Source organism: Pongo abelii, chromosome 23, assembly GCF_028885655.2.
Source record: "Pongo abelii isolate AG06213 chromosome 23, NHGRI_mPonAbe1-v2.0_pri, whole genome shotgun sequence".
NCBI classification, from domain to species: domain Eukaryota; kingdom Metazoa; phylum Chordata; class Mammalia; order Primates; family Hominidae; genus Pongo; species Pongo abelii.
This window is the reverse complement of record NC_085929.1, coordinates 28,758,973-28,781,672: the sequence shown is the minus strand read 5'-3', so window position 1 is coordinate 28,781,672 and position 22,700 is coordinate 28,758,973. Positions and strand designations below refer to the sequence as shown.

At 42.7% G+C, this 22,700-nt stretch overlaps 1 protein-coding gene across 9 annotated transcripts in view; it reads right to left on the bottom strand.

Moving 5' to 3' along the window:
- Window positions 1-4,300: 4,300 nt before the first annotated feature.
- The window catches only part of LOC100450459 (protein HIRA), a 107,373-nt gene continuing 88,973 nt past the window's right edge, over window positions 4,301-22,700 (bottom strand). For all 9 annotated transcript variants that reach the window (XM_063722766.1, XM_054543097.1, XM_002830843.6 and 6 more), the window contains one exon: window positions 4,301-5,157. In XM_063722766.1, coding sequence (XP_063578836.1) covers window positions 5,041-5,157 — 117 coding nt within the window. In that variant the 3' untranslated portion in view covers window positions 4,301-5,040. The remainder of the gene's footprint in view (window positions 5,158-22,700) is intronic.

The following is a 22,700-nucleotide window of genomic DNA, read 5'->3' as shown; positions in this document are numbered from 1 at the left end:
CTGGCATTGCAGGTGCGTGCCGCCATGCCTGGCTAATTTTTTGTATTTTTAGTACAGACAGGGTTTCACCATTTTGGCCAGGCTGGTCTCGAACTCCTGACCTCAAGTAATCCGCCTGTCTTGGCCTCCCAAAGTGCTGGGATTACAGGCGTGAGCCACTGTGCCTGGCCATAATCTTTTTTTTTTTTTTTTGAGATGGAATCTTGCTCTGTCACCCAGGCTGGAGTCCAGTGGCACAATCTCAGCTCACTGCAACCTTCGTCTCCCAGGTTCAAGCGATTCTCCTGCCTCAGCCACCTGAGTAGCTAAGACTACAGGCACCTGCCACCACACCTGGTTATTTTTATTTTTATTTTTTGTAGTTTTAGTAGAGGCAGGGTTTCACCATGTTGGCCAGGCTGGTCTCGAACTCCTGGCCTCAAGTGGTCCACCTGCCTTGGCCTCCTAAAAGTGTTGGGATTACAGGCGTGAGCCATTGCACCTGTCCTGAGCCATCCTCCTCCTGAGGAAAATGTACTCTATCTTGAGAAAAACCAACAGATGTAGGAATAGAGTACCTAGGTTATAGAGCAAGTATATGTTTAATTCTATGAGGAACGATCACACTGTTTATCAAAGTAACTATTCTTCCTACCAGCAATGCATGAGAGTTCCAGTTGCTCCACATCCTCACTAATACTCATTATTGTCTTTTTAAAAAATGTAGGCCATTCTAATAGATATGTGTTGTTACTGTTATTTCTTTTGCTGTACAGAAGCTTTTTAGTTTGTCTAATTTGTCTACTTTTTTGTTGTATTTGCTTTTGAGTTCTTAGTCATAAATTCTTTCTTTCTTTTTATTTTTTTATTTTTTTTGAGAAAGAGTCTCGCTCTTTTGCCCAGGCCGGAGTGCAGTGGCGCTATCTCGGCTCACTGCAAGCTCCGCCTCCCTGGTTCACGCCATTCTCCTTCCTCAGCCTCCCGAGTAGCTAGGACTACAGGCGCCCGCCACTGCACTGGGCTAATTTTTTGTATTTTTAGTGGAGACGGGGTTTCACCGTGTTAGCCAGGATGGTCTCGATCTCCTGACCTCATGATCCGCCCGTCTCGGCCTCCCAAAGTGCTGGGATTACAAGTGTGAGCCACCGCGCCCAGCTTTTAAAATTTTTTTTTTGAGACAGTCCCTTACTGTCACCCAGGCTGAAGTGCAGTGACGTGATCGCGGCTCACTGCAACCTGTCTCCTGGGCTCAAGCGATTCTCATGCCTCAGCCTCCTGAGTAGCTGGAATTACAGGTGTGTGCCACCATGACTGGCTAATTTTTTTTTTTTTGAGGCAGAGTTTCACTCTTGTTGCCCAGGCTGGAATGCAGTGGTGCAATCTCGGCTCACTGCAACCTCCGCCTCCCAGGTTCAAGTGATTCTCCTGCCTCAGCCTCCCAAGTATCTGGGATGACAGGCATGCGCCACCACGCCTGGCTAATTTTGTATTTTAGTAGAGAGGAAGTTTTACTATGTTGGTCAGGCTGGTCCACCTGCCTTGGCCTCCCAAAGTGCTGGGATTGCAAGCATGAGCCACTGTGCCCAGCTGTAGTAATAAATTCTTTGCCTAGGCATTTTTGTATTCTTATACATCATGTCAAACTTTGCAAAGTAATTAAGTCACTCGGAAACAGTGTGATCATTTTGGGTCTTGCTCTTATTTTTTGTTAGGTGGATCTAGAGCAGTGCTGCCTTAGTCTCCTTGGACTCTCAGCTCCATTTCCTCAGCTCAAGTAGTCCACTGGGCTCTACCTCAGTTCTGCCTCCTCTTGCTGTGGCCTAGAAATTCTCTCTGGATATCAGAAAACAAAGGACAGTAATCCCTGCCAAGATGGGATACAAACAAGGTGAGCCCCACAATTGCCCAAGCGTACTACCTGGAGTGTCTTTTTCTGTTTTTTTCTTTTTCTTTTTTTTCTTCAAGATGGGATCTTCCTGTGTTGCCCAGGCTGGAGTGCAGTGCCGTGATCATAGCTAATTGCAGCCTTGAACTCCTGGCCTCAAGTGGTCCTCCCACCTCACCCTCCCATGTAGCTAGGTCTCCAAGCGCATGCTACTGTGCCCAGCATGGTATCCAGTGTCTTGAAACCACCATTGCATGTATTTTTGATGGGCTCTTTTGGTTGTTTCAGGTAGAAGGGTCAACCTGGTCCCTGTTACTCCATCTTGTCTGTAAGTTGAAGGCCTTGATGTTTTTCCGCTTATCTCTTCATCATCTCCAAACAGTGGTGGTAAAGTCACTCACGACTGCCGTTTCCTTCAAGGGAGGAAACGTGCTAAGACTTTGCCCACACAATCCCATTTTGTCCTCATAATGATGCAGATTTTTTTTTTTTTTTTTTTTTTTTGAGACGGAGTCTTGCTCTGTTGCTGAGGCTGGAGTGCAGTGGAGCGATCTCGGCTTACTGCAACCTCTGCCTCCCAGGTTCAAGCAATTCTCCCGCCTCAGCCTCCCGAGTAGCTGGGATTACAGGTGTGTGCCACCACACCCAGCTAATTTTTCTATTTTTAGTAGAGACAGGGGTTTCACCATGTTGGCCAGGCTGGCTCGAACTCCTGACCTCATGATCTGCCCGCCTCAGCCTCCCAAAGTGCTGGGATTATAGGTGTGAGCCACTGTGCCCGACCCCAGTGCAGATTTTTTTAGTCTCAATCTCTATTTGACAGCTAAAAAACTGAGGCCCAGATGTTTGCTGGTTTGGAGCCCAGACAGGCCTGTTGGCATGTATTGCTTCCTGGAGCTCCACAAAGCTCTCAATGTCTTGCTGCATAGTTGCTAAGGGAGCTGCCTGACCTGCACAGCAAGTCTCTGGCTGTTCATTCCTTAAGGAAAAGTCCCGCTTGCAGCCTGGCTTTTTATGTGTACACACACACACACTCACACAAACTATGCTGGCTTTATTTGGCATGCACACATGCCTGGGTCTCATCCAGCCACTTGACATCCGAGTGAGACATGGAGTGGAATGGCTGCTAGGCCAGAGATCAGTGGTCAGTTACCCCGGCCTCTGACTCCAAGTCCAAGCCTCCTTCCCCAGACTCAGACCCACATACTGGGTGGTGGTGACAAAGATCAGGACCCAGGAGTGGGTGGTACTCAGCCCTCACTGTGCTTAAAGATTCTGTGATTCTATTTCTTCTCCTGTAGATCAACGTCTGGATCACTTTCTTTTTTTTTTGAGACAGAGTCTCGCTCTGTCACCCAGCCTGGAGTGCAGTGGCACGATCTCGGCTCACTGAAAGCTCCGCCTCCCGGGTTCACGCCATTCTCCTGCCTCAGCCTCCCGAGTAGCTGGGACTACAGGTGCCCGCCACCACGCCTGGCTAATTTTTTTTTAATTTTAGTAGAGACGGGGTTTCACCATGTTAGCCAGGATGGTCTCGATCTCCTGACCTCGTGATCTGCCCGCCTTGGCCTCCCAAAGTGCTGGGATTACAGGTGTGAGTCACTGCGCCCAGCCTGGATCACTTCCTAATAAAATTCCAACTTTGCTGATAATTCTCTAATATACCCAAGACTGTAAATACTGATTTCCTTTCATGAAATTGTCCAAACAGCTGCAGCCCTTGGTGCACAGTATGATCTGGACCTGGGGCATAGCAAGACCAGAACCATGAACCACCATGAACCATGACTCCTCACTTGGGAGATGACGTGTGCAAGGTGACCTATGGTGCTTCATGACCACAGAAGTGACCACTCTACACTGTGAAATGAATTTCTGCATGGGGGGTATATTAGGGTTCTCTACAGGGACAGAACTAATAGGATATATATGAAAGTTTATTAAGTATTAACTTACACAATCACAAGGTCCCACAATAGGCCGTCTGCAAGCTGAGGAGCAAGGAGAGCCAGTCTGAGTCCCAAAATTGAAGAACTTGGGAGTCCGTTCGAGGGCAGGAAGCATCCAGCATGGGAGAAAGATGTAGGCTGGGAGGCTAAGCAAGTCTCATATCTTCACGTTTTTCTGCCTGCTTTATATTCGTTGGCAGCTGATTAGATGGTGCCCACCTGATTAAGAGTGGGTCTGCCTTCCCCAGCCTACTGACTCAAATGTTAATCTCCTTTGGCAACACCCTCACAGACACATCCAGGATCAATACTGCATCCTTCAATCCAATCAAGTTGACACTCAGTATTAACCATGACGGGGGAATGAGATGACACAAAGGATCCCTTCTGGCTCTCATGTTCTGTCACCATCTACTTCAGGAGAGAGATGCACAGTGTGGGGAGGATGAAAGTTAGAAGGAAAAGGCAAGAGAAATCAGGAGGGTTTGGTATTCAATGTGTGTTCATTTATTTTACACTTACAAAAGAAATTGCCCACCCCTTTGCCCCATTCCCCCAAAACAGTCTCTTTTTACAAACATTTAAAAATTAAAACCAAATGAAGATAGACAAGTTAATTTCAGTACAATTATTTTTCAGTGTAGCTGTCATAATTAGAGTTTAAATTTCCTACAAGTGACCAATGTCCAACTGACTTATAGGGAAATCCTGATTATCGGCCAAAGGAAATTCAATATTACAAGTTAGCAAATTCTAGTACAAAAATAGTCCGTGTGTTGGAACAGCTTTCCTTTTACATAGGTCTCAGGTCAGTCTGCTGTAATACCTAACGCTTCCGGATTCTCTCACACATGGCTCAATCGTCACTGCTGAAGCAGCATAGCACCTGCAGCAGCAGGGGCTAGTGTCCACCTTGGGGCCGTGCTGGAGACGGCAGGCCTGGGACTGCCTTGCTGGCCCCAGGGCACCTGGGCAGAGCTCCAGCCCTAGCTCCACATCGGGGGCTTGGAGGGAGGGACGAGCTTCCCCCTCCTGAGGCAATGTCAGGCCCAGGACACAGGGCACATCTGCCCAGGGAGCTGGGCTGGCGCTGGTGCAGGACAGCACATCTCCTGCCAGTGTCTCCTCCCCTTACAGCCTGGTCAGGTGAGAGGTGGTCCTGCATGTCATCAGCGGCGAGAGTGTGGCCCTGCCCTTGCTGCAGCCAGGGCAGGCTGGGGCAGGCTACTTGTCCCTCAGGATGTCGAGCTGTTCCTGACACTCGGTGAAGAGGCGCTGGAATCGGAGGTTCTGCCCGATAACTGGTAGCAGCTCCTTCAGCAGCTCCCTCTTCCGCAGACCCTGTGGACACAGAATGACAGCTGAGTGCAAGTGTCAGTGAAGAGACCTAGATTGTGGGGACTTTCCTGGCCTGGCAGAGAACCTTGTGTCTGCTCACGGGAGAAGCAAAGAACAATTCCTCTGCAGGTGAGAAATTGTGAGAGAGCTGTGGGGCAAATGTGCAGGATGATGTGGCAGGTGGAGTGGGAGCAACACAGTGTGGGGATAAAGGAGGATGAGGCCAGTGCAGGGTCTGCTCCTCCATCTGTGGGCACAGCCACTGCTGACCTTATAGTGACTGAGCAGTTCCCTGACCATCCAGGGCAGGATGAGAGTAGAACATCAAGGCTGAGGGGCAGGTGGCTGGCCATTCAGGAGGGGCTGTTCCCTCATGCTGATGTTTGCCAGGGGTTTGAGGTCAAGCCCCAGGGCAAGGACGCACCTGGGGGGCAGTGACTGGCTTTAGTTTTCCAGCAACACAAATGAGGTGCCAGTATCCCCTGATGTGGAGGATGTTCGGATGCTGACCAGACTATGCTTAGTTGCCCAAACATCCTCCACGTCAGGGCATATTGGCACCACAGTCTGAAACAAGAATTGCCAGTTGGGGTCTCTGCTGCACAGACCAAAAGAGCAGACTCCTGAGCAGTACGGCTGCTCCAAAGGGAAAACTACCAGCCAGACAACTTTAACACTGGACGAGAAGGCCTAAGATCTTGAATTAACGGTGACAGATACACCTGTAATAAGTCTAGAAGTGACAGTAAAGAACAAGTGTAAATATTAGGTTTGAGTAACACAGAAGTTGTTAGAGATGGGATAAGCAGGAGAATGGCTGCTGTTGACGACCAAGTTTGATGGAGGAGCAGCCCACGCTCCAAGAGGGAGGCTCTGACACCAGAGTGCCGTAGTCAGAACAGAGATTGTATGGATTTGCAAAGCCTGAAATGTTTACTATCTGGTCCTTTACAGAAAAGTTTGCCAACTCCTAAAATAGATCATGTTTTCTAACTAAAATAATTGAGTAAAATTCATGGGTCAAAGCAGAATTCTAATTAAGTGAAATTAAAAATGACTTACAAGAGAATGGTAACAAAACAAAACAAAACACAAAATACTCCAAAAGTGGTGAGATTCAGCAAAAGTGGGCACTTGAGAGGCATTTAGAAACAACAGCTTATACTGTATTAGAGAACATGAAAGAATGACAAGCCAAGACTCCAACCTAAAGCTATCGGGGAAAGGAAAAAAAAGACTAAAGAAAAAAAGGACATGAGAAAAAACCATTTTTTTTTAAAAAAAGGAGATAATAAAAATTGAAATAAAATAGAAAACAAAGATTTAATAGAAAAGATTTATAAAAACAATTTTATTTTATTTATTTTTTTGAGACAGGGTCTAGCTCTGTTGCCCAGGCTGGAGCGTAGTGGTGCAATCATAGCTTGCTGCAGCCTCAACCTCCCAGGCTCAAGTGATCCTCCTGCCTCAGCTACCTGAGTAGTTGGGACTATAGGTGTGTGCCACCATGTCTGGCTAATTTTTATATATTTAGTAGAGTGGGATTTCACCTTGTTAGCCAGGCTGGTCTCAAACTCCTGAGCTCAAGTGATCTTCCTGCCTTGTTCTCCCAAGTGCTGGGATTAAAAGTGTGAGCTACAGTGCCTGGCAAAAGTCATTTCTTGAAAAGACTAACGGACAAACGTCTGGCAGGATTAATCAAGAAAGAGAAAGCTTAAAGAAATAATATTAGAAATAAAAAGAGACATAACTACAGATACAGAAGAAAGAAAAAGATATGATTACTATCAACTTTATGCTAAGAAATTTGAACATTTAGAGAAAATGGAGAAATTCCTAGAAAAATATAATTTATCAAAACTAGCTCAAAAAGAAATAGAAAGGAAGAGTTAATTATTACCATAAAGAAAACATCAGGAATACTATTTTAAAACTGACATCAAGGATGAGATTTTCTCTTTGTCTTTCCTTTCCCACAGTTTGACTAATGCGTCTCAGTGCAGGTGCCTTTGGGATTTTCCTACTTAGAGTTCATTGAGGCTCTTGTATTAGTAGACCCCCGTCTTTCCTCAAATTTGGAAAATTTCAGCCAGTATTTCTTCAAATAAGCTCTCTACTCCTTTCTCTCTTTCACACTTCCAGAACTCCCATTATGGATTCATGGGTATACTTGGATGGTGTCTGATAAGTCTCTTAGACTCTGTTTGCTTTTCTTCATTCTATTTTCTTTTTGCTCCTCATACTTGATAATTTCAAATGACCTATTTTCAAGTTTGCTGATTTTCCCTTTTGCCTATTCGAGTCTGCTGTTGAACTCTTCTAGTGAAATTTTCAATTCAGTTATTGTATTTTTAAACTCCAGATTTCTGTTTAGCTCTTTTTTTGGAATTTCTGTCTCCTTGTTGATACTCTCATTTTCTTTTTTTTTTTCTTGAGATGGAGCCTCGCTCTGTCGCCCAGGCTGGAGTGCAGTGGCGTGATCTCGGCTCACTGCAAGCTCCGCCTCCCGGGTTCACACCATTCTCCTGCCTCAGCCTCCCGAGTAGCTGGGACTACAGGTGCCAGCCACCACGCCCGATTAATTTTTTTGTATTTTTAGTAGAGACAGGGTTCCACCATGTTAGCCAGTATGGTCTCGATCTCCTGACCTTGTGATCCGCCCGCCTTGGCCTCCCAAAGTGCTGGGATTACAGGCATGAGCCACTGCACCTGGCCCTCATTTTCTTCATATATAGTTTTCCTGATTTTGTTTAGTTGTCTGTATTCTCCTTGAGCATTTTTTAAGACATTTATTTTAAAGTCTTATGTCTGACGGGCACGGTGGCTCATGCCTGTAATCTCAGCACTTTGGGAGGCCAAGGTGGGCAGATCGCTTGAGGCCAAGAGTTTGAAACCAGCCTAGCCAACATGGTGAAACCCCATCTCCACTAAAAATACAAAAATTAGGCCAGGTGCGGTGGCTCACGCCTATAATCCCAGCACTTTGGGAGGCCGAGGTGGCTGGATCACTTGAGGTCAGGAGTTTGCGACCAGTCTGGCCAACATGGTGGAACCCCATCTCCACCAAAAATACAAAAATTAGCCAGGCCTGACCTCAGGTGATCCACCTGCCTTGGCCTCCCAAAGTGCTGGGATTAAGGCATGAACCAATGCATCCGGCAGTCCTTTTACTTTTAAGCCATTATGTTATTACATGTAAGCTGGGTTTCTTATAAGCAGCATACAGCTGGCTGTTTTTAATTCTAATCTGATAATCTACGCCTTTTAGACTTATATTTAATGATTATTGATATATTAGGGTTTAAATCTACCATCGTATGTTTTTCTGCCTTCTTTTGAATGAATTTATTATTTTCTATCATTCCATTTTATCTATTTGTTAGTTTTTTAGCTATGATTCTTTTTACTGCTTTGGGATTTGTATGTGTATGTGCATGAGTTTTATTTTTTTGGTTTTGGTGGTTGCTCTAGGGCATATAACATACAGTATATGCCTTTACTTATCATAGTCTGTCTTCAAGTATTATGATATCACTTTGCATAATGTATAAAAATCTTTTAATGGTATACTTTCATATCCCCACTCCTGGCCTCTGTGATACTGCTGTCATGCCGCTTCACTTCTACATATGTTATAATTACAAACTATATTTTCATTATTTGGCTTAAAAAGGCAGAACTTTTTGACTTTTTTGTTTGTTTGTTTGAGACAGGGTCTTGCGCTCTGTTGCCCAGGCTGGAGTGCCATGGCGTGATCTTGGCTCACCGCAACCTCTGCCTCTCAGGTTCAAGCAATTCTTGTGTCTTAGCTTCCTGAGTAGCTGGGATTACAGGCATGTGCCACCACACCCGGCTAATTTTCGTATTTCTAGTAGAGATGGGGTTTCGCCACATTGGCCAGGCTGGTCTCGAACTCCTGGCCTCAAGTGATCTGTCCACCTAGGCCTCCCAAAGTGCTGGGATTACAGGCATGAGCCACCGCGCCCAACCAGAACTTTTTTACATTTTGACATTTAGATGAACACTTTTGACATTTAATTCTTAACCCTTTGGAGGTATATTTTTATGAACTGAAGATCTACTTTTACTTAGTTACATATAAATAACCAGTTTCCCAAACTCCATTTATTGAATAGCCCCCCTATTTTCCCCACCGTATCTGTTTTGTCTTCTCTCTCATATAGGAAAGTGTCTAAATTACTCCTGCTTCATAATAAACCCAAATATCTGGTAGCATAGTGAATGTCTTAACTATTCTTGGCTTTTTACTGCTCCATATAAATTGTAGAATTAGCTTGTCAAGTTTCATTGAAACCTCTAGTGGGCATTTGATTAGAGATGCATTGAGTCAGTAGGTCTATTTAGAAATGGTTGGCGTCTTTTACTGTACTGCACTTTCTCATCATTTGTCCAGGTTTTCTTTAATGACTTTAAGTAAACGTTTATAATTCTTAGCATATAGGCTATGTACATCCTTTGTTAGATTTATTCTTAGATACTTTATAATTCTCAAAAGAGACAATCTTGAAAGTGGCAAAAGAAAAGTGACTCATGAGAGGGATTTGAAGTTTGTGAAGAACTACACACACAATTGCTGGCTTAAAGATGGAGGAGGCAGGTGGAAAGCTAACAAGGAAATGAATTCTGCTATTCCAATAACGACTGAGCTTGGAAGAGGACCTTGAACCGTAGGTGATCTCATCTGGCCAGTAATTTGAGTAGAGAATTCAGGAACCACTGCAAAAGCACACCAGAAAGACCGAAAGAAATCACAGATCTTTGAAAGAAGTGGCAGGCTGCTGCAAATTCCACAAGACAGGTGAAAAACTCTGGTGCTCTCAAAAGTGCCACCTCCTGGCTGGAGGCCAACTAACTCAGGACATTACAGCAATTCATAACAGAACAACCCTGCTCCAAGGAAGGAGAAAAACAACAGCTAATTCCACTGCCTGCAACATCCTTTCTAACCAGTGGTCCTGAGTGTGTCCACGTGATGACTTCACTGGTAGCATAACCAGCATTTGAGAAAGCCTGCACACTAAACATATCTACAAACAAGGACTCTCACAGAGTCTACTCCATTCCCCTGGCACCACCACCACAGCAGGTGCTGGTATCCACAGCTGGGAGATCTGAAGATGGATCATATCACCGGGTTCTTTGCAGACGTTCCCCAGCATCGGCCCAGAGCCTGGTAGCCCCGCTGGGTGGCTAGACCCAGAAGGGCAATAATAATCACCACAGTCTGGCTCATAGGAATCTCCATCCCTAGGGGAAGGGGAAGTGCACCAAATCAAGGGATCACCCTGTGGGACAAAATAATCTGAACAGCAGCCTCTGAGTTCCAGATTTTTCCACTGAAGTAGTCTACCCAAATTAGAAGTAATCAGAAAAGTAATTTTGGTAATAATGACAAAACAAGGTTCTATAATACCTCCAAAAGACCACACTAGCTCCCCAGCAATGGATCCAAACCAAGAATAATTACAAAGTACATTTTCATTATTTGGCTTAAAAAGGCAGAACTTTTTGGCTTTTTCTTTTTCTTTTTGAGACAAGGTCTCACTCTGTTGCCCAGGCTGGAGTGCAGTGGCGTGATCTTTGAATTGCCCAAGAATTCAGAAGGCTGATTATTAAGCTACTCAAGGAGATACCAAAGGTGAAAATCAACTTAAAGAAATTTTAAAAAATATATAGGATATGGATGAAAAATGCTCCAGAGAAATCGGTATCATAAAGAAAAAATCAAAAAATCAAAAATAAAAACTTCTGGAAATGAAAGACACACTTAGAGAAATATAAAATGCACTAGAAAGTTTCAACAATAGAATTGAAGAAGTAGAAGAGAGAACTTCAGAATTCAAAGACAAGACTTTGAATCAGACAAAAAAAAAGAAAAAATAATTTTTTCAAAAAATGAACAAAGCCTCCAAGAAATTTGGGATTATGTTAAATGGCCAAACCTAAGAATAAGAATAAATGGTGTTCCTAAGAAGAGAAATCTAAAAGTTTGAAAAACGTATTTGAGGGGATAGTTGAGGAAAGCTTCCCTGACCTTGCTAGAGATCTAGACATCCAAATACAAGAAGCTCAAAGAACACCCGGGAAATTTATCACAAAAAGATCATCTCCCAGGTACATAGTCATCAGGTTATCTAAAGTCAAGACAAAGGAAAGAATCTTAAGAGCTGTAAGGCAAAAGCATCAGGTAACCTATACACGAAAGCCTATCAGATTTTTTTTTTGAGACAGAGTCTTGCTCTGTCATCCAGGCTGGAGTGCAGTGGTGCAATCTTGGCTCACTGCAATCTCTGCCTCCTGGGTTCACGCAATTCTCCTGCCTCAGCCTCCCAAGTAGCTGGGACTACAGGCCCCTGCCACCAGGCCTGGATAATTTTTGTATTATTATTAGAGGTGGGGTTTCACCGTGTTGGCCAGGCTGGTCTTGAACTCCTGACCTTAAATGATCCACCCACCCTGGCCTCCCTAAGTGTTGGGATTACAGGAATGAGCCACTGCGCCTGGCCAGAATACCTATCAGATTAACAGCAGATTTCTCAGCAGATACCCTGCAAGCCAGAAGGGTTTGGGTTCCTATTTTTAGCTTCCTCAAACAAACTAACTGCCAGCCAAGAATTTAGTATCCAGCAAAATTAAGTGTCCTATATGAAGGAGGCATAAAGTCTTTTTCAGATAAACAAATGCTGAGCGAATTTGCCACTACCAAGCCAGCACTACAAGAAATGCTAAAAGGAGTTCTAAATCTTGAAACAAAACCTTGAAATACACCAAAATAGGACTTCCTTAAAGCATAAAACTCACAGGGCCTATAAAACAATAACAAAATGAAAAAAAAACAACAAAAAAGAAGGTATTCAGGTAAAAACAAGCATGGTAAGTAAAACAGTACCTCACATCTCGATACTAACGTTGAATGTAAATAGCCTAAATGCTCCACTTAAAAGATGCAGAATGGCAGAATGGATACAAATCCACCAACCAAATATCTGCTAACACATATGGACTCACATAAATTGAGGGTAAAGGGGTGAAAAAAGATATTCCATGCAAATACAAACCAAAAGTGAGCAGAAATAGCTATTCTTATATCAGACAAAACAGACTTTAAAGCAACACTAGTTGAAAAAGACAAAAAGGGACATTACATAATGATAAAAGGATCAGTCCAACAGGAAAATATCAGAATCCTAAATATACATGCACCTAACATGCGAGCTCCCAAATTTATAAAACAATTAGTACTCAACATAAGAAATGAGATACACAGCAACACAATAACAGCAGGGGACTTCAACACTAGACAGGTCATCAAGACAGAAAGTCAACAAAGAAACAATGGACTTACACTATACCCTAGAACAAATGGACTTAACAGATATTTACAGAACATTCTACCCAACAACTGCAGAATATACATTCTTTTCATCAGCACATGGAACATTCTCCAAGAAAGACCATATGATAGGCCACAAAACAACTCTCAATAAACTTAAGAAAATCGAAATTATATCAAGTACCCTCTCAGACCACAGTAAAATAAAATTGGAAATTAACTCCAAAAGGAACCCTCAAAACTATACAAATACATGGAAATTAAATAATCTGCTCCTGAATGATCTTTGGGTAAACAATGAAATCAAGATGGAAATTAAAAAGTTTTATGAACTGAATAATGACACAGCTTATCAAAACCTCTGGGACACAGCAAAAGTGGTGCTAAGAGGAAAGTTCATAGCATTAAATGCGTACATCAAAAAGTATGAAAGAGGCCAAGCACGGTGGCTCGTGTCTGTAATCCCAGCAATTTTGGAGGCCAAGGCAGGAGGATCACTTGAGGTCAGGAGTTCAAGACCAACCTGGCAAATATGCCGAAACCCCGTCTCTATTAAAAATACAAAAAAATTGGGGGGGAGCCAAGATGGCTGAATAGGAACAGCTCCCGTCTACAGCTCCCAGCGTGAGCGACGCAGAAAGATGGGTGATTTCTGCATTTCCATCTGAGGTACCGTGTTCATCTCACTAGGGAGTGCCAGACAGTGGGCGCAGGTCAGTGGGTGAGTGCACCGTGCGCCAGCCGAAGCAGGGGCGAGGCATTGCCTCACTCGGGAAGCGCAAGGGGTCAGGGAGTTCCCTTTCCAGGGGTGACAGATGGCACCTGGAAAATCGGGCCACTCCCACCCGAATACTGTGCTTTTCCGACGGGCTTAGGAAACGGTGCCCCAGGAGAGTATAGCCCGCACCTGGCTCAGAGGGTCCTACGCCCACGGAGTCTCGCTGATTGCTAGCACAGCAGTCTAAGATCAAACAGGAAGTCGGCAGCGAGGCTGGGGGAGGGGCGCCCGCCATTGCCCAGGCTCGCTTAGGTAAACAAAGCAGCCGGGAAGCTTGAACTGGGTGGAGCCCACCACAGCTCAAGGAGGCCTGCCTGCCTCTGTAGGCTCCACCTCTGGGGGCAGGGCACAGACAAACAAAAAGACAGCAGTAACCTCTGCAGACTTAAATGTCCCTGTCTGACAGCTTTGAGGAGAGCAGTGGTTCTCCCAGCACGCAGCTGGAGATCTGAGAACGGGCAGACTGCCTCCTCAAGTGGGTCCCTGACCCCTGACCCCCGAGCAGCCTAACTGGGAGGCACCCCCCAGCAGGGGCAGACTGACACCTCACAGGGCCGGCCAGGTACTCCAACAGACCTGCAGCTGAGGGTCCTGTCTGTTAGAAGGAAAACTAACAGAAAGGACAACCACACCAAAAACCCATCTGTACATCACCATCATCAAAGACCAAAAGTAGATAAAACCACAAAGATGGGGAAAAAACAGAGCAGAAAAACTGGAAACTCTAAAAAGCAGAGTACCTCTCCTCCTCCAAAGGAACGCAGTTCCACACCAGCAACGGAACAAAGCTGGATGGAGAATGACTTTGACGAGCTGAGAGAAGAAGGCTTCAGACGATCAAATTACTCCGAGCTACGGGAAGATATTCAAACCAAAGGCAAAGAAGTTGAAAACTTTGAAAAAAATTTAGAAGAATGTATAACTAGAATAACCAATACAGAGAAGTGCTTAAAGGAGCTGATGGAGCTGAAAACCAAGGCTCGAGAACTACGTGAAGAATGCAGAAGCCTCAGGAACCGATGCGATCAAATGGAAGAAAGGGTATCAGCCCTGGATGATGAAATGAATGAAATGAAGCGAGAAGGGAAGTTTAGAGAAAAAAGAATAAAAAGAAACAAGCAAAGCCTCCAAGAAATGTGGGACTATGTGAAAAGACCAAATCTACGTCTGATTGGTGTACCTGAAAGTGACGGGGAGAATGGAAACAAGTTGGAAAACACTCTGCAGGATATTATCCAGGAGAACTTCCCCAATCTAGCAAGGCAGGCCAACATTCAGATTCAGGAAATACAGAGAACGCCACAAAGATACTCCTCGAGAAGAGCAACTCCAAGACACATAATTGTCAGATTCACCAAAGTTGAAATGAAGGAAAAAATGTTAAGGGCAGCCAGAGAGAAAGGTCGGGTTACCATCAAAGGGAAGCCCATCAGACTAACAGCGGATCTCTCGGCAGAAACCCTACAAGCCAGAAGAGAGTGGGGGCCAATATTCAACATTCTTAAAGAAAAGAATTTTCAACCCAGAATTTCATATCCAGCCAAACTAAGCTTCATAAGTGAAGGAGAAATAAAATACTTTACAGACAAGCAAATGCTGAGAGATTTTGTCACCACCAGGCCTGCCCTAAAAGAGCTCCTGAAGGAAGCGCTAAACATGGAAAGGCACAACCGGTACCAGCCACTGCAAAATCATGCCAAAATGTAAAGACCATCGAGACTAGGAAGAGACTGCATCAACTAACGAGCAAAATAACCAGCTAACATCATAATGACAGGATCACGTTCACACATAACAATATTAACTTTAAATGTAAATGGACTAAATGCTCCAATTAAAAGACACAGACTGGCAAATTGGATAAAGATTCAAGACCCATCAGTGTGCTGTATTCAGGAAACCCATCTCACGTGCAGAGACACACATAGGCTCAAAATAAAAGGATGGAGGAAGATCTACCAAGCAAATGGAAAACAAAAAAAGGCAGGGGTTGCAATCCTAGTCTCTGATAAAACAGACTTTAAACCAACAAAGATCAAAAGAGACAAAGAAGGCCATTACATAATGGTAAAGGGATTAATTCAACAAGAAGAGCTAACTATCCTAAATATATATGCACCCAATACAGGAGCACCCAGATTCATAAAGCAAGTCCTGAGTGACCTACAAAGAGACTTAGACCCCCACACATTAATAATGGGAGACTTTAACACCCCACTGTCAATATTAGACAGATCAACGAGACAGAAAGTCAACAAGGATACCCAGGAATTGAACTCAGCTCTGCACCAAGCGGACCTAATAGACATCTACAGAACTCTCCACCCCAAATCAACAGAATATACATTTTTTTCAGCACCACACCACACCTATTCCAAAATTGACCACATACTTGGAAGTAAAGCTCTCCTCAATAAATGTAAAAGAACAGAAATTATAACAAACTATCTCTCAGATCACAGTGCAATCAAGCTAGAACTCAGGATTAAGAATCTCACTCAAAACCGCTCAACTACGTGGAAACTGAACAACCTGCTCCTGAATGACTACTGGGTACATAACGAAATGAAGGAAGAAATAAAGATGTTCTTTGAAACCAACGAGAACCAAGACACAACATACCAGAATCTCTGGGATGCATTCAAAGCAGTGTGTAGAGGGAAATTTATAGCACTAAATGCCCACAAGAGAAAGCAGGAAAGATCCAAAATTGACACCCTAACATCACAATTAAAAGAACTAGAAAAGCAAGAGCAAACACATTCAAAAGCTAGCAGAAGGCAAGAAATAACTAAAATCAGAGCAGAACTGAAGGAAATAGAGACACAAAAAACCCTTCAAAAAATTAATGAATCCAAGAGCTGGTTTTTTGAAAGGATCAACAAAATTGATAGACCGCTAGCAAGATTAATAAAGAAAAAAAGAGAGAAGAATCAAATAGATGCAATAAAAAATGATAAAGGGGATATCACCACCGATCCCACAGAAATACAAACTACCATCAGAGAATATTACAAACACCTCTACGCAAATAAACTAGAAAATCTAGAAGAAATGGATAAATTCCTCAACACATACACCCTCCCAAGACTAAACCAGGAAGAAGTTGAATCTCTGAATAGACCAATAACAGGAGCTGAAATTGTGGCAATAATCAATAGCTTACCAACCAAAAAAAGTCCAGGACCAGATGGGTTCACAGCCGAATTCTACCAGAGGTACAAGGAGGAGCTGGTACCATTCCTTCTGAAACTATTCCAATCAATAGAAAAAGAGGGAATCCTCCCTAACTCATTTTATGAGGCCAGTATCATCCTGATACCAAAGCCTGGCAGAGACACAACAAAAAAAGAGAATTTTAGACCAATATCCTTGATGAACATTGATGCAAAAATCCTCAATAAAATACTGGCAAACAGAATCCAGCAGCACATCAAAAAGCTTATCCACCATGATCAAGTGGGCTTCATCCCTGGGATGCAAGGCTGGTTCCAATATATGCAAATCAATAAATGTAATCCAGCATATAAACAGAACCAAAGACAAAAACCACATGATTATCTCAATAGATGCAGAAAAGGCCTTTGACAAAATTCAACAACCCTTCATGCTAAAAACTCTCAATAAATTAGGTATTGATGGGACGTATCTCAAAATAATAACAGCTATCTATGACAAACCCACAGCCAATATCATACTGAATGGGCAAAAACTGGAAGCATTCCCTTTGAAAACTGGCACAAGACAGGGATGCCCTCTCTCACCACTTCCATTCAACATAGTGTTGGAAGTTCTGGCCAGGGCAATTAGGCAGGAGAAGGAAATCAAGGGTATTCAATTAGGAAAAGAGGAAGTCAAATTGTCCCTGTTTGCAGATGACATGATAGTATATCTAGAAAACCCCATTGTCTCAGCCCAAAATCTCCTTAAGCTGATAAGCAACTTCAGCAAAGTCTCGGGATACAAAATCAATGTACAAAAATCACAAGCATTCTTATACATCAATAACAGACAAACAGAGAGCCAAATCGTGAGTGAACTCCCATTCACAATTGCTTCAAAGAGAATAAAATACCTAGGAATCCAACTTACAAGGGATGTGAAGGACCTCTTCAAGGAGAACTACAAACCACTGCTCAAGGAAATAAAAGAGGATATAAACAAATGGAAGAACATTCCATGCTCATGGGTAGGAAGAATCAATATCGTGAAAATGGCCATCCTTCCCAAGGTAATTTACAGATTCAATGCCCTCCCCATCAAGCTACCAATGACTTTCTTCACAGAATTGGAAAAAACTACTTTAAAGTTCATATGGAACCAAAAAAGAGCCCGCATCGCCAAGTCAATCCTAAGCCAAAAGAACAAAGACGGAGGCATCACCCTACCTGACTTCAAACTATACTACAAGGCTACAGTAACCAAAACAGCATGGTACTGGTACCAAAACAGAGATATAGATCAATGGAACAGAACAGAGCCGTCAGAAATAATGCCACATATCTACAACTATCTGATCTTTGACAAACCTGACAAAAACAAGAAATGGGGAAAGGATTCCCTATTTAATAAATGGTGCTGGGAAAACTGGCTAGCCATACGTAGAAAGCTGAAACTGGATCCCTTCCTTACACCTTATACAAAAATCAATTCAAGATGGATTAAAGACTTAAATGTTAGACCTAAAACCATAAAAAACCTAGAAGAAAACCTAAGCATTACCATTCAGGACATAGGCATGGGCAAGGACTTCATGTCTAAAACACCAAAAGCAACGGCAACAAAAGCCAAAATTGACAAATGGGATCTAATTAAACTAAAGAGCTTCTGCACAGCAAAGGAAACTACCATCAGAGTGAACAGGCAACCTACAAAATGGGAGAAAATTTTCACAACCTACTCATCTGACAAAGGGCTAATATCCAGAATCTACAATGAACTCCAACAAATTTACAAGAAAAAAACAAACAACCCCATCAAAAAGTGGGCGAAGGACATGAACAGACACTTCTCAAAAGAAGACATTTATGCAGCCAAAAAACACATGAAAAAATGCTCACCATCACTGGCCATCAGAGAAATGCAAATCAAAACCACAATGAGATACCATCTCACACCAGTTAGAATGGCAATCATTAAAAAGTCAGGAAACAACAGGTGCTGGAGAGGATGTGGAGAAATAGGAATGCTTTTACACTGTTGGTGGGACTGTAAACTAGTTCAACCCTTGTGGAAGTCAGTGTGGCGATTCCTCAGGGATCTAGAACTAGAAATTCCATTCGACCCAGCCATCCCATTACTGGGTATATACCCAAAGGACTATAAATCATGCTGCTATAAGGACACATGCACACGTATGTTTATTGCGGCATTATTCACAATAGCAAAGACTTGGAACCAACCCAAATGTCCAACAATCATAGACTGGATTAAGAAAATGTGGCACATATATACCATGGAATACTATGCAGCCATCAAAAATGATGAGTTCATGTCCTTTGTAGGGACATGGATGAAATTGGAAATCATCATTCTCAGTAAACTATCGCAAGAACAAAAAACCAAACACCGCATATTCTCACTCATAGGTGGGAACTGAACAATGAGAACACATGGACACAGGAAGGGGAACATCACACTTCGGGGACTGTTGTGGGGTGGGGGGAGGGGGGAGGGATAGCATTGGGAGATATACCTAATGCTAGATGACGAGTTAGTGGGTGCAGCGCACCAGCATGGCACATGTATACATATGTAACTTACCTGCACATTGCGCACATGTACCATAAAACCTAAAGTATAATAATAATAATAATAATAAAAAATAAATAAATAAATAAAAATAAAAATACAAAAAAATTAGCTGGGTGTGGTGACGCACGCCTGTAGTCCCAGCTACTTGGGAGGCTGAGGCCTGAGAATTGCTTGAACCTGGGAGGCAGAGGTTGTAGTGAGCTGAGATGCACCACTGCACTCCAGCCTGGGCAACAGAGCGAGACTCCGTCTCAAAAAAAAAAAAAAAAAAAAAAGATCCAATTAAGCTAAATTAGAAACAAAATGAAAGATATTACAACTGATACCACAGAAATAGAAAAGATCATTCAAGACTATTATGAACTCCTTTATGCACACAAACTAGAAAATCTAGAGGAAATGGATAAATTCCTGGAAATATATAACCCTCCAAGATTCAATCAGGAAAAAATAGAAACTTTGAACAGACCAATAATAAATAGCAAGACTGAAACAGTAACTTAAAAATTGCCAACAAAAAAACAGTCCGGGACTAGATGGATTCACAGCTGAATTCTATTGAACATTCAAAGAAGAATTTGTACCAATCTTACTGAAGCTATTACAAAAGATAGAGAAAGAGGGAATCTCTCTAAATCACTCTATGAAGCCAGCATCACCCTAATACCAAAACCAGGAAAGGACATAACAAAAAATGAAATCTACAGACCAATATCCCTGGTGAACATAGATGCAAAAATCCTCAACAAAATACTAGCTAATCGAATCCAATGGTGTAACAAAAAGATAATACACCATGATCAAGTGGGTTTCATACCACGGATACAGGGAAGGCTTAACGTATGCAAGTCAATAAATGTGATACATCACATAAACAGAATTAAAAACAAAATCATATGATCATCTCAATAGATGCAGAAAAAGCATCTGACAAAATCTAGCATGCCTTCGATTAAAGCCCTCAGCAAAACCGTCATAGAATGGAAATACCTCAAGGTAATAAAAGCCATCTATGACAAACTCACAGCCGACTTTATACTGAACAGGGAAAAGATAAAAGGGTTCCCCCTGAGAACTCGAACAGACAAGGATGCCCACTGTCACCACTGCTATTCAACATTGTACTGGAAGTCCTAGCCAGAGCAAACAGACAAGAGAAAGAAATAAAGGGCATCCAAATATGTAAAGGGGAAGTCAAAATATCGCTGTTTGCCAATGATATGATCGTATACCTAGAAAACCCTAAAGACTCATCCAAAAAGCTCCTAGATCTAATAAATGAATTCAGTAAACTTTCAGGGTATAAAATCAACGTACACAAATCAGTAGCACTGCTGTATACCACAACGACCAAGCTGAGAATCAAATCAAAAACCTCTTGTTACAATAGCTGCAAATAAAATAAAATAAAATACTTAAGAATATACCTAACCAAGGATGTGAAAGACCTCTACAAGAAAAACTGAAAAACTGATTGCTGAAAGAAATCATAGACAACACAAACAAATGGAAACACATCCAATGCTCACGGATAGGTAAAATAAAAAATGACCATACTGCTAAGAGCAATCTACAGATTCAATGCAATTCCCATCAAACTACCATGATTATTCTTCACAGAATTAGAAAAAACCACCCTAAAATTCACATGAAACCACAGCAGGGTGTGGTGGCTCATGCCTGTAATTCCAGCACTTTGGGAGGCTAAGGTAGGCAGATCACTTGAGCCCAGGAGTTTGAGACCAGCCTGGGCAACATGGCGAAACTCTGTCTCTAAAAAATATACAAAAATCAGCTGGGCGTGGTGGCTCACGTCTGTAATGCCAGCACTTTGGGAGGCTAAGCTGGGTAGATCACTTGAGCCCAGGAGTTCAAGACCAGCCTAGACAACATGGCGAAACCCTGTCTTTACAAAACATACAAAAACTAGCCGGGTGTGCTGGCACGTGCTGTAGTCCCAGCTACTCAGGAGGCTAAGGTGCAGGATCACTTGAGCCTTGGAGGCAGAGTTTGCCATGAGCTGAGATTGCGCCACTGCACTCCAACCTGGGTGACAGAGTGGGACCCTGTTTCAAAAAAAAAAAAAAAAATCATATGGAACAAAAAAGAGCCCAGATAGCCAAAGCAAGATAAAGCTGGAGGCATCACATTACCCGACATCAAACTATACTACAAGGATATAGTTACCACCAAAACAGCATGGTACTGGCATAAAAATAGGCAAATAGACCAACGGAACAGAATAGAGAACCCAGAAATAAAGCCAAATACTTACAGCCAACAGATCTTCAACAAAGCAAACAAAAATATAGAGTGGGGAACAAACACTCTATTCAACAAATGGTGCTGGGATAACTGGCAAGCCACATACAGAAGAATGAAGCTGGATCCTCATCTCTCACCTTATACAAATATCAACCCAAGATGTATCAAAGACTTAAATCTACGATCTGAAACCACAACAATTCTAGAAGATAACATCGGAAAAATTCTTCTAGACATTGGCTTAGGCAAATAGTTCATGACTACGAACCCAAAAGCAAATGCAACAAAAACAAGGATAAAGAGATGGCACCTAACTAAACTTAAAAGCTTCTGCACAGCAAAAGAAATAATCAGCAGAGTAAACAGACAACCCACAGAGTGGGAGAAAATATTTGCAAACTATGCATCTGACAAAGGACTAATATCTGGAATCTACAAGTAACTCAAACAAATCAGCAAGATAAAAACAAATAACCCCATTAAAAAGTGGGCAAAGAACATGAATAGACAATTCTCAAAAGAAGATATACAAATGGCCAACAAACATATGAAAAAAAATGCTCAACATCACTAATTATCAGGGAAATGCAAATCAAAACCACAATGACATACCACCTTACTCCTGCAAGAATGGCCATAATTAAAAAATAAAAAAAATAGATATTAGCATGGAGGTGGTGAATAGGGAACACTTTTACACTGCTGGTGGGAATGTAAACTAGTACAACCACTGTGGAAAACAGTATGGGGACTCGTTCTGGAGACGGAGTCTCACTCTGTCACCCAGGCTGGAATGCAGTGGCGTGATCTCGGCTCACTGGAACCTCTGCCTCCTGGGTTCAAGTGATTCTCCTGCTTCAGCCTCCTGAGTAGCTGGGACGACAGGCACGCGCCACCACGGTTGGCTAATTTTTTGTATTTTTAGTAGAGACCGGGTTTCACCATGTTGGCTGCGCTGGTCTCGAACTCCTCACCTCAGGTGATCTTCCCGCCTCAGCCTCCCAAAGTGCTGGGATTACAGGCATGAGCCACTGCACCTGGCCAGAGATTCCTTAAAGAACTAAAAGTAGAACTACCATTTGATCCAGCAATCCCACTACTGTGTATCTACCCAGAGGAAAAGAAGTCATTATGTGAACAATACACTTGCACACACGTTTACAGCAGCACCATTTGCAACTGCAAAAATATGGAACCAGTCTAAATGCCCATCAACCAATGAGTGGATAAAGAAAATGTGGTATATATACACCATGGAATACTACTCAGCCTTAAAAAGGAATGAAATAATGGCATTCACAGCAACCTGGATGGAGTTGGAGACCATTATTCTAAGTGAAGTAACTCAGGAATGGAAAACCAAACATTATATGTTCTCACTTATAAGTAAGAGCT